Consider the following 13,867-nt stretch of genomic DNA (forward strand, 5'->3'; position numbering starts at 1 on the left):
CATCTCTCCCTTTAGTTTAGAGGAGGTGAAGAAAGCAATTAATGATACACTCCATAAAAAGGCACCGGGACCCGATGGGGTCCCCGCAGATTTCTTTAAGAGTGCTCCTGAATTAAGTACCAAGATTCTCACAAATATTTTTAATGCTACTAGAGACCTCATTTTTCCTACCAGCTGGGCCAAGTCCACAATAGTACCGATCTTCAAAAAAGGACAAAGGACAGATAGGCCAATTTCTCTCATAGATTCAAGTGTTAAAATCTTGGGAAGAGTCCTTTTAGGAAGACTGACTCAGCTCTTAGAAGGGAAGGGTGTCCTATCAAACGCACAATACGGCTTCAGAGCCAAAAGAGGAACCTTAGATCAGTGCCTAAATCTAGAACTAATTTTAAATAAATATGTAGTCGCCAAGGGGGGTTCCCTGTACATGGCCTTTATGGACCTCTCATCGGCTTTTGACCTGGTCAACAGGACAAAGCTGTTGAGGATCCTTCTGACCATGGGCATCGACCCCCCTTTGGTTGGATACCTAGCCGAGTTACATAGGGACCTTATGACCTCGGTCAGAGTGACTAGGGAAGGAAGATGCACTTGCCACTTTAACTCGGAGAGGGGGGGTAGGCAAGGGTGTATCCTTGCCCCCCTTCTCTTTACTCTCTATATAAATGACCTGGAGGTAGTTATGGCAGCATCCCACACTGACATTCCGCGTGCTGGTGAGACAAAGTTACCTGTCCTCCTGTACGCGGACAATGCAGTCCTACTGGCACGCTCCGGAGTGGCATTGAACAAACTTCTTTCATCTTTTGGAGATTTCATGACCTCGTTGGACATGAAAACAAATACAGAGAAATCTCATGTAATGATCGCAGGAGCTGCAGGCAGGAAAAGAAAGACAAAAACATTTTTCTGTGCAGGGAAAGAGGTTAGGAGAGTTCCATCCTTTCCATATTTAGGGGTGACCTTTGACGAAAAGGGCACTTGGGGCCCCCAGCATTCCGTTAAAAGCAACACTGTTGCAAGAGCGGCAGCAGGGTTGCTTGGTTTTGCTAATAAAGTAGGCGCCCGTCCCATGGAAAGCATCATTAAGGTCTATAAAGCAAAATGTGTATCCGTTTCCCAGTACGGCTCTGCTATTTGGGGGTACACTAGTCACGATAAAATCCAGAAAGTAGAAAATACATTTTTGAGATCTCTGCTTTCAGTCCCCCAATCGACTCCTAATTATGCATTACATACAGAGCTAGGATTGGGCTACATAACTGACACCTTAAAATTAGCCCCAGTCATTGGATGGATGAAAACTTGGCTTAACCAGGAGCTCACATTAAACCACACTATCTTAAAAAATCCGAAATCCTATTGTTCGGCAGAGGTACACAGGCCTGGGACAACAGCTGGTGGCCAAGTGACTTGGGTTTGCCCCCCAATCCTACTGCAAAAGCAAAAAATTTAGGAATAACACTGGACAGGGACTTATCCATGAAATCCCATGTTTCCATAACTTGCGGAAGAAGCTTTGGACTTCTGAAGATGCTTAGACGAGTCTTCCCCTGGGTGCCAACGGATTGCAGGAAAACCTTAGTCCAGTCACTACTGATGAGTAGGTTGGACTATGGTAATTCTCTGTTTGTAGGAATGGCAGATTATCTCTTCTCTAAGTTACAGATGGTTCAGAATGCCGCTGCCAAAGCCATCTGTAATAAAAGAAAATATGACTCAGCTAAAAACTGCATGCGTGAGCTTCATTGGCTCCCAATGCGGCAACGAGCCATTTTTAAGCTGTTGTGTATTTCTCACAAGGTACTCCACGACTCAGGCCCCACCATCCTACATGACATGGTTAGATTTCATAAACCCTCTAGAAACCTACGATCTATGACGTTAGGAAGAGCAGCTATCACCCGAGCTCGTACTGTCAGGATGGGAGAGCGGGCCTTCTCTCACATTGCGGCAACAAAGTGGAACGAGCTACCCCCTAAACTTAGAACAAATGACTGCTTTGTCTCATTTAAGAAACAACTGAAAACATTCCTTTTTCCCAGGCTAGATCAATAATTTTCAATCAGAGCTGATGTCAAATCACTTGCAACTTTTCCTCAGCGCCGTGATGTCCTTTCAGGATGAATGTTAGCGCTTTACAAATAAATAAATACAAATAAATAAATAAATATTTAGCCCTGGATAGAGCCCTACACATTCCGTGGGTAAAATATGTACAAATGCAGTTGACCTTAGCGGGTCGACCGGAGCTTTTACCATCTCCAGACTTGATAAGACAGGAAGACCTTAAAACAGTAAAAAATACCCTGACCAACTTATATGTCTTGGAGAGGGAAGCCATAGAGTTAAAGAAACCCACGGTAAGGAAACATTGTATGCTGACATCTGTCCCAGGAATGGAACCATACCTTTTCCTGGTAACTAAACCATACCATCGTTTACTTTTAACGAGATTTCGTTTTGATTTGATCCACCTCATTCTGGGCATTTTTTAAAACTTGGAACAGACCCGATGATGCTGAACCATGTGACTGCGATCACTTTTCCACCCAGGATACGACTCATTTTATCATGTTTTGCGGACATTATACTGAGATTAGAAAAAGATATTTGCTTCCAATTTTGCGTAATCAGGGCTTTATTCAGGTTAAACCAGCCCTGATGTTCTTGCAACTCCTTCCTAACGTAAGAGTAGCCTCCCATGTTGCTAGTTTTTTAGTCGCAGGAGCACGCACAAATAAGCATCGTACAAGAGTTAGGCACTTTACTCCTGAACACTTACTTCGCTTTTTACCATATTTATTTTTAAGCGTTTGTTTATTAGAGGGTCTCTTTTTAATATTTTTAACATCTTTATATGATTCGTTTTGTACATTGTGATTTTAGTGTCTTTTAAACATTGATTATCTGTTATAATTATGTATTAACTTGTGCTCTGATGAATTATTGCTATGTAATTATGCTTGTTCTTTTATGATTTTTAATAATCGAATAAAGAAAATTGACTGACTGACTGACTGAATGATAAAGGATTTTATTAGGGTGCATTCTACATGTGTGATTATAATGCACCCCTACAAATGAAAATGATTTTCTTGCTACAGTACACTCTTCTACTTTAATGAATGTACACATATGGCAGGAATTGACCTCTCCACAGAGATTAACTTGGTAAGGGAAAATGGAGAAGTCTGGTTTTAAATGTTGACATGAAGGTATGCATAGTAAGATAGAGGTATGCTATAAGTTCTTATGTGAGGCTCAAAGTGATAAACGCTAAGAGATTTCCCTAGCTCCCAACCACATGGAAGGCCTACAAGTACCAAAATGCAGCAACTAAAAACCTAAACGCTGAAACGGAATCTTAAATAGGTCATCCTTCAAATACTGCAGTGAAAGCATACAACGGATCAACATTTTCTTGGCAGATAGGTTTGGATAAGATGGCTAACTTATGCCATTTGGCAGCAGGATCCAGACCACATGCAATCTTGGTATTTGGTTAGGGCTATAGGGACCATTCCAGTATATAATTTTATACAAGTAAAATGTTACTGTGCATACATTAACCAGTTATTAGCAAATCTTGAATATGGGAGAATGTTTCATGATATTGGTTTTATCCCAATGGCAGGGTGGGACAGGCCCTACCTGTCCCCATTGAGAGATGGCAAAAACTTGATTTATTGCCGATTTTCCCTGTCCCTGAGCCTGGCTCGCTCAAATATCTAAATTTTAGGGACTCAAAACAACATTAATTGCATGCAGTGTTTTAGATGTAAACAATTCAACAACAACGAGGGAAGCACTTTGTATGAACTGGTGAGATAGTTTATGGCAGTCCAATTGAGTCCTTATTAGTTATGGTGCTCCACTTCTTATGGCCCACCATTGAGACCAATAACGTGCCACAAACAAAAAATGGAAATGGAAGGAGCTTCTAATTCAAAACACAAAATATTTTTATCAATCAAATATTGAAGTCCGTATCAGTTTTTCTTATTCGATTTCTTTATTCGCCAATTACTCCACAATCCAAGGCAAGAAAATTCAGGAAGTCAAAATCCGAATTCCAACACAAAAGTTAATCAATACACAAATCTAATCAGTATAACTATTGTTACATTCCAGATCATCAATTAAACAAACGGAACAACCTTTATTTAAGAGCAGTCTACGCGTTTCGTCCTCCTTAGGACATCATCAGGGCTCATCATGTTTTAGATGTGATGGATTCTATAGAATTTATTATTCCAGTCTCAATTACTGTTAGGATATCACTGCTGAAAAGTGTTGTTCCACCGAGTTGGTTGTTTGCTGCTGAAGCAGTGTACTCTTGCTTCTGGAGTTATTTGAATGTTATTGCTTGAAGTATTAAAGGCAATCTCACTGCCAAAAGGCTGAATTCATCTTAAGACCAATAAAAAAACTATGAAATGTATGTAAGGGATTGTCTGCATGCATTACAAAATAGGCATTTGATTGAGAAAAAATATGAAAGACTGACACCCCAATACTAAATTATATGCAAAATGAAAGACTGCACATAGTACAATACTCTTGAATACTATCAGGAGATCTAGAACTAATAAAGTACATGCAGAATCTGACTAGTCTGAGCCTTCCTACATATTTGCTAAAATGAATGCCTCATTCAGAACATTTCAATGTGGCTTTTCCACACATTTTACTCAGAATTACACAGCTTGAGGTTCTAATATGTCAGGGACGCAATGGTTAGGGGAGTTAGGAGGGGAAGCCTGAGATGACAGCAGAAGCCTGAAAGTTTACTGATCTTCATTTGTAATGAGTAATTACACAGGCTCAATTCACTCCTCCTTGATTTCATTTTAACCTATAAATTCCACAAGCAAGAAATGGAATATGTTTTTGCTCCTGATGGTGCTAGAAATTAATCTAGTTCGTTCCACCGGAATTGTCATGAATAAATAAAATCTAGTGTTTTTCTAGGAACCTTGACCTGAAGCAGTTTTCTATCAAGTTCAGAAAGTTGTCATGAAATTGTATGGTTTGATGATTTCTAGACAGCTGATGGAATCTCAGTTTAGTGCAAGGCAAGCTCTAATATACTGTGATCCCAAAGCCAAGGTAGTGTTCTTCATACTCTTAGAAATCCACCCAAGAGTCTCAAACATACATGATCATACACTGCATTACACCGCAGCATTCATAAGTGGATTTCACTACTATTTCTTTACCAAATCAAGAGTCTAATAATCTGTAATGCTTCCTCAGTAGTTGCATAGCTCTTTCTCTCCCTCTAGTAAATATGCATGCCCAGACTGTGGCAGGGAAGGGATTGTCAAGCATCCACTAGTTCATCCAGATGATCCAGGATTCAACCATGAAGAAGATAATCACCACAGAAATTTCCTTCACATTAAGAAGATTCATCTATTACCTTGTCTAACATTGGAGAGAGGCTATTAACCGTAGCTCAATCTTGGCATTAATGAGGAATGGAAATTTCTTATGCGTGATGAGCATTGATGACATTTACTAGAATATTTTAATCACGTGGGTCACAGAAATGTTCATCGATTCATAGAAGTGGCCTTTCTTCATCAGTCCAGTAATACAGAAATAATACTTTTCACACAACACATGCACAAACATCTTTAAAACTATTTATTGGTAGCTGTAACAACCCATTTGGCATGATGACATTACTATATACAGGAGTTCATTGTTGTATTACTGGTAATTTATCTTCTCTGTGCAGGTAATGTTGACAATTCAGGTTGGTTTTTAACAACATTCATGAATGGAACCCCTGACGAATATATGACGTTATTCCGCAGACAAACAGCCTGCATACCATCAGTCCGCAAAAATAATCCTGCATGTACTATTAGGCCGCAAATTGAAAGAACGAAAACTTTTAGAACTAATATGCCTTTAGCACGCATGCCTTTACAATGTAAAGGCATGCATGTTAAAGGTATACTCGTTGTAAAAGTTGTAAAGGTAAGTAAAAGTACACTATCCTACACTACACTACCCTACACTCTAATGTAGTCCCCCTGCACCACCCACCCTTGACACAGAGTCCTTTTTCTACATTTACACTACCCAGCACGACTCCCTACAACTACCATAAAGCACTTTACTTCCCTACACAAACACTACAACAGTACCTTAATACACTACGCCCAGCATGACCCTACACAAACACTACAATACTACACTAAACCACTACACCCCTACATGACCCTACACTACACAAACACTACACTACCCTAAACCCTAAAACACTACCCCCAGCATGACCCTGCACTACAACACTACCCAAACCCTAAACCACTACACCCCAGCATGACCCTACACTACACAAACACTACAACACTACCCTAAACCCTAAACCACTACACCCCAGCATGAACCTACACTACACAAACACTACCCTAAACCCTAAAACACTACCCCCAGCATGACCCTACACTACAACACTACCCAAACCCTAAACCACTACACCCCAGCATGACCCTACACTACACAAACACTACAACACTACCCTAAACCCTAAAACACTACCCCCAGCATGACCCTACACTACCCAAACACTACAACACTACCCTAAACCCTAAAACACTACACCCCAGCATGACCCTACACTACACAAACACTACACCACTACCCTAAACCCTAACACACTACCCCTGCATGACCCTACACTACAACACTACCCAAAACCCTAAAACACTACCCCCAGCATGACCCTATACTACAACACTACCCAAAACCCTAAAACACTAACCCCAGCATGACCCTACACTACAACACTACCCTAAACCCTAAAACACTACACCCCAGCATGACCCTACACTACACAAACACTACAACACTACCCTAAAACACTACACCCCAGCATGACCCTACACTACACAAACACTACAACACTACCCTAAACTCAAAAGCACTACCCCTGCATGATTCTACACTACAACACTACCCAAAACCCTAAAACACTACCCCCAGCATGACCGTATACTACAACACTACCCAAAACCCTAAAACACTAACCCCAGCATGGCCTTACACTACACAAACACTACAACACTACCCTAAACCCTGAAACACTACCACCAGCATGACCCTACACTACAACACTACAACAGTACCCTAACCCCTAAAACACTACACCCCAGCATAGCCCTACACTACACAAACACTACAACACTACCCTAAACCCTAAAACACTACCCCTGCATGACCCTACACTACAACACTACCCTAAACCCTAAAACACTACCCCCAGCATGACCCTATACTACAACACTACCAAAAAACCTAAAACACTAACCCCAGCATGACCCTACACTACAACACTACCCTAAACCCTAAAACAATACACCCCAGCATGACCCTACACTACACAAACACTACAACACTACCCTAAACCCTAAAACACTACACCCCAGCATGACTCTACACTACACAAACACTACAACACTTCCCTAAACCCCAAAACACTACCCCAGCATGATTCTACACTACAACACTACCCCAAACCCTAAAACACTACCCCCAGCATGACCCTATACTACAACACTACCCAAAACCCTAAAACACTAACCCCAGAATGACCCTACACTACACAAACACTACAACACTACCCTAAACCCTAAAACACTACTACCAGCATGACCCTACACTACAACAGTACCATAACCCCTAAAACACTACACCCCAGCATAACCCTACACTACATAGACACTACAACACTACCCTAAACCCTAAAACACTACCCCTGCATGACCCTATACTACAACACTACGCAACACCCAAAAACACTACCCTCAGCATGACCCAATACTACAACACTACCCAAAACCCTAAAACACTACCCCCAACATGACCCTACACTACACAAACACTACAACACTACCCTAAACCCTAAAACACTGCCCCCAGCATGACCCTACACTACAACACTACCCAAAAACACTACCCCCAGCATGGCCCTATACTACAACACCACCCAAAACCCTAAATCACTACCCCAAGCATGACCCTACACTACACAAACACTACAACACTACCCTAACCCCTATTATACTTCCCCCAGCACGACCCTACACTAAACAACCAACACAACTCTACTCTACACTAACACAACATTACACTACACAATCACTACCCCAGCACGACCCCCACCCTTAAAAATTAACCCAAACCCCCTTACCTCTCTCGTCATCGTTTACAATGCAAAGGCATTTACCATACATGCCTTTACAACGTATTTCGTTGTAAAGGCATGCGTGATAAAAGCACATGCGTTGTAAAAAAATGCGGGATGATGGTATGCGGGATGAATGACATTGCGGATTAATAGTTTGCGGCCTGAAAGTACGCGGGGAAAAAAATTCGGGATAAAGGTCGATTACCACCCCTGACATGTCCATCAAGAGCCATCACAGTGGCATCCAAAAAGACTACGTGTAAATCTTGATATCATACATGCTATTCAAATGTTTCAGAATCGTGAAAGAAACAGGCCAATTTTGATTCCAGCAGGGCCGGCTCCAGGCTCATGGTGGCCCTGGGCAGGGAACGTAGGTAGGGGGCCCGGAAGAGGGGGTCCGGGCGGGGCGTAGCACGCTGGCCAGTAAAGAAGGGAGGGGGTCAGGGAGTTTAGAAGTGGAACAGAGCCGGAGGCCGCCAAATCCCTGCCAGGGGCCACCACGCAAATATGTATCCATCCTCAGAGGATTAATATATTAAGGATATATATTGGCGTGGTGGCCCCTGGGGTTTGGTGGCCCTGTGCAGGTGCACAGCTTGCACATGCCTAGAGCCGGCCCTGATTCCAGACGGAAATGGAGTGGATTGCCTTCTTATCCATGCAGTGTGTCAGTAGCTGAGGGTTCACTGTAGAATATATGCCAAAACTAAAGACAGGACATCATCTTAAGTGGTTACATTTCTTAATTTGTTACTTCACATTAAGATTGCTGGCATTCATTTCTCCGTTTGGCCATGGACTACTTGATTGTATTCTCCCTTCATAGTGATTAAGTGTCTTCTTCTTGCAATAGGTCTAGTTATGTGAAATTAAACTAAGTGACTTAAATGTGTAATTTTCGAAATGCCTCATAACAAGTGTACTCAAAATTTCTGAAATGATGCAAATTACACTGCCGTTATTTACATTGTGCTCATTCCAAAACAAAAAATGTAGCATGTGTTTCCTGGAATGCTCATCTAAATCTTATGCATTTCTCTGATGTTTATCGCTTGCTCAATATATTCTACTGCTGCCATCTATATACATGCCTCAATACCAGGTGCAGTGTGAGATTCCTGGTAAAGATCCATCCTTTAACTGGTAATACCTGCCTCGTATATGCTCCTTCTTCCTTTTCAGATGAACCTCTGTTTATTAGGCTCTTCTCTGCCTTGGTTTCTGAAGGGAGGTACAACACCACTTCTAGGGGTATGGAGGGGGTATAAGGTTTTATAACAAGGGTAATTAACAGACACCTGCGAAAATACTTGTAAGCTACCGAAAGCAGCAGGGAGTCCATGTGTTTAGGTCACGCGCAAGTATGGAACATGTTAGGAGGGAGGGGTGTGAGAAAGGAGGCAGAGTGGCCGCCGTATCCCCAAGAGAATGAGAGGTCAACCATTTGGCAATCCACTGCACCTGCGCAGCTAAATAATAGTGCTCAAAATTAGGGGCAGCAAGGCTGCCTTGTCCGGTAGGTAGATAGAGCTTCTTAATGGAGACCCTATGTCTGGATGCCCCCCAAATTACATTTCTAACTGTGCTTTCCAACTTACCAAAAAAGGCAGAAGATAGGTCAAGGGGAAGATTTGTAAAGTAATAAAGGAGCTGAGACTAAATCACCATCTCAGCAAGCATATTTGTGCCCAAGATGGATAGCGGCAGAGTCCTCCAGAAGGAGATCTGGGGTTGGATGGCAGTCAACACCCTGGTAATGTTCTCATTGAGCAGGTCTACTTTATTGCGGTAAATGTGGACCCCTAGGTAACGGAAAGTGCCAACACACCATGTTACCGGTTCGCTGTTTAGTGAGTAGCTCAGGTCCGGGGTACTCATGGCAAAAGGGAAAAGTATCGATTTGGAAGCATTAACGGGCAGGTCCTATAGCGCAGCGAATTCTGACAGTATCAGAGCCAAAGAAGGGGGGATAGCATGCAGGTCTCTGACATATAGCAGTATGTCATCGGCACACAAGGATATTGTGTGGGTGCCATCCCCCAGAGGGATCCCCATGCCTACCCGGCCCAGGACGGTCACTGCCAAAGGCTTCACAACACTACTAAATAAAAGAGCAGGGGGGGATACCGGGTCAATCCCTGCCTAGTCCTGTGTCCTACTGCAATGGCCTCCAAGATGTAGGGGCCTGTTTTAACTTGGACAGTTGGGGTCCATATAACAGCCAGACTATTCTTATAAAGCAAGGTCCAATGTCAAATATAGTTAAGGCGGCAAAGAGGTAGTCCCATTCGAGAGAATCAAATGCCCGCTCAAGGTCCAATACCAGGCAGCCTGAGCGCGGCCAATCGGATGGGCGATACTCAGCAACACGGAGGTAGCAAAGAAGGTTAAGGGAGGTGCCGAGAGCCAGGACAAACCCGTTCTGATCCGTATAGACCAATGTAGGGGTGCAGGGCCCCAGTCTGTTGGCCAAAAATGTTGCCAATATTTTATAATCGGTATTTAAGATTGCTAGGGGTCTGTAGGAACTCAGGGATGTGGGCTCCTTCCCTGGGTTTAGCAGATGGACCAGGTGTGTGCTCAGACCCACCCCCTCTGCCTGGGATGACTCTTTGTGGCCGACCACACTGGGAACAGCACCAACACCCACAGACCACGCGCGCAACTTAGGATTCATCCTCGACTACTCCCTCTCCATGTCGAAGCAGGTCAGCGCCGCCCCTCCTCCTGCTACAACACCCTCTGCATGCTCCGCAGGATCTACAAGTGGATCCCGACCGAAACCAGAAGAACTGTGACACAGGCCCTCATCAGCAGCAGGCTGGACTATGGCAACACAATCTAATCAGGCATCCCAGCCAAACACCTGCGTCGACTACAACGCATTTAAAACGCCTCCACCCGATTGATCCTCAATGTACCCAGCCGCAGCCACATCACCCCGCACATGAGACCTACACTGGCTCCCCGTCAACAAAAGGACCACTTTCAAGCTCCGCAGCCACTGACACAAAGCACTCCACAACACCGGACCAGCCTATCTGAACAGCAGACTCAGCTTCTACACCCCAACCCGTCAGCCTCGCCCTCGCCACTGTCCCCCGCATCCAACGAAAGACATCCGGCGGCAGATCTTTCTCCTACCTCGCCGCCAAGACCTGGAATGCCCTCCCGACCCACCTACGTCAGACCCAAGACCTACTCACCTTCAGAAGACTCCTCAAGACCTGGCTCTTCGGGCAGTAGAGGCCCCCTCCAGCCCCTCCCCTCTCAGCGCCTTGAGACCCTCATGGGTAAGTAGCGCAATTTACGAAATCTTTGATTGATTGATTGATTGATTGCTACATAGAGAAGGCGGGATCGCTTAGCTCTCGACCACGGAGGTAAAAAATGCATGCAAGCGAAGTGCTAGTGTGTCAGCATATGTCTTAAAGAACTTAACCGGGAGCCTGTATGGCCCCGGCGTCTTATCGGATGGCTGAGCTAATAGCGTGTCTTATACCTCTCCAATGTGAAAGGGTAGTCCAATGCCAGTTGGTGGTCAACACGGCTAAGTCAATCGCATCTAAAGCTACACTAATTTCCTGGGCAGTCACTTGCGCTGGAGATGCTAGGGGGAAGCATAGTGACAAGTCATGGCTGTGTGCACTTCTAATTGCGTGTTTTGCATGAGCCCCAAGTCATCTTGTATGGTGTGTATAGGACTGCGGGATGTTCCTGATGAACAAGGTAAGCAAGAAGGTTGCCTTTCTTATTTGCTGTGGCTAGTGTATGCACAGAGTGAGCTGAGAAATCATGGCATCTCAGTTGTTCCAAAAGCATGGGTCGCTCGGTTTGCATGGCTGTGAGCTTCACCCTAGCCCCACGTTGGGTAACTGAGAGGGACTCCTGTCGAAGGAGATTCCTTTCGAGGGTAGTCAGGGTGGTGTCCAGCTGCCTACGCTTCTGACTTACAACTGTAAATCATAAACGCTGTCTCCTGATCCCCATGAGCAACCAGTAACTGCAATATGTGTTGAACAGCCACAGTTCTTTGTCAGCCTCTTTATTTCTCAGCATGGTCAATAAAACATTTGCTGAGGTTTCTAGTATTCCTCAAGGGTGGAATACCATGGCAGAGGGAGAGCTTGGAGGCCAGCAGGTAGTGAGCAAGGCAAATGAGGAAAAAATAAAACATCTGCTGTCTTCTGTAACTTGTAAATTTTGACTGTGAAAAGTTATTGAACTCTATCTCACAAAAATACATTCAAATAATATACATTAATATTTTCTTGTGTTCTTCTATGATTGGATGTTTACTCTCAAATTTTTACAGAGATTTATTTTCCTATGAGTGTGCCCTTTGAGCTTCTGAGAGGGATCTGCAGTCGTCTCCCATTCTAAAGCAATCACTTACACTGTATGTTGGTGTATGGCTCAGAGCAATTAACAACCCTTTTTATGTCACTAGAAATGCTCACTGAAGTGGTCTTGTTTCAGTAAGGCAATCTAAATATCCTTGACAAGTACTGTAAAAATGACATTTCATAAACATTTCAGCATTTTTCAGTTTAGAAATGACAAATAAAAGAAGATATTTTATCTTTTCATGTTTATTTCCATCACTAATAACCGTGCAAAATGATAACCTCTGCTAATGGCTTTGAGCTATTGTTCTATTTTCTTTTGTCCCAAGAATGTTTCACCAGAATACGTGTTAAAGTCACCTCTCACCTTTGTATATTCCATTCCAGCCACCAACTTGAACATTTCCTTTTCTGTCCTCTAAATACGCTCCATGGTCAGAGGCAAAGTAGACCAGCGTATTGTTCTTCAGTCCTTTTTCGTCTAGAGAATTGAGAATTTTCCCTGTTTGAAAGAATGCAATTTACATGTTAGATTGAAGGAGTGGCATCTGAAATCTGCATGAAATGCAAACAAATGCCTTGGAACAATTCTTCATGATAACCAATGGAATGAATCATATTAAGTAACTTACCCTCTATCGTTCTTTCAAGAGGTGTTATAGGTAAATGCTCTTCAAAGCGGTAGTAAATTGTGCATTGAAGTTTTGTGAGCAGTAAATTATTGTGAGCCCACGTATGTGCCAATAGGTCAGTTCATAAAATAAGGACTCGTAGAAGGTTGCAGACCAATCTGCCTAATGAATATGAATTACAGCAATTTGTGACCCACTACGATTGGCTGCAATCATAGGGATGATGGTCTGCAAAGGTGATTACTTTTTGTTGTTTTTAATGCAGCCAGATTTCTTTAAAGGAAACAGGGCTGTATTTTATAAAATTAAGTTTTGTTTTCATAGAAGTTTCAAGGAGATTTCATAGTGCTACCCTGAACTGCTTCCTATTCCCCTGAAACCTTTACACTGCAAAAGCCATTATTACTGTTCTTAAAAAGAAGAGAAAACCCTGCAATCTTTGCCAGAATCCTGCCTTCTGCTGCCCAATAGAAGACCTGTACTGGAGAGTTGGGGTTAGGTCTACTCCCCTGCTGCTCATAAAATGTGAATGCCTAATATAGGTTGGTACGATGTCAATAATGGGGCCCATAGCAGCGGACCACCATCACATTTACATCCCAGAGGGTGTGACTTGGCCTACTATTAAGATCAGGAATTCTCCGCGGGAGGCCTGCCTAGGCCGGAATCTGAACCAGGGA

The 13,867-nt window shown here is 43.3% G+C and overlaps 1 protein-coding gene across 1 annotated transcript in view; it reads right to left on the reverse strand.

Moving 5' to 3' along the window:
* Positions 1-13,867, reverse strand: part of LOC147698099 (arylsulfatase D-like) — a 291,198-nt gene that overhangs the window by 191,510 nt on the left and 85,821 nt on the right. Inside the window, exon 3 of the mRNA XM_086934775.1 lies at positions 12,923-13,057. Within this exon, the coding sequence (XP_086790901.1) occupies positions 12,923-13,057 (135 nt within the window). The remainder of the gene's footprint in view (positions 1-12,922; positions 13,058-13,867) is intronic.

The sequence above is a fragment of the Lissotriton vulgaris genome, chromosome 8 (genome assembly GCF_964263255.1).
Source record: "Lissotriton vulgaris chromosome 8, aLisVul1.2, whole genome shotgun sequence".
Lineage (NCBI taxonomy): Eukaryota > Metazoa > Chordata > Amphibia > Caudata > Salamandridae > Lissotriton > Lissotriton vulgaris.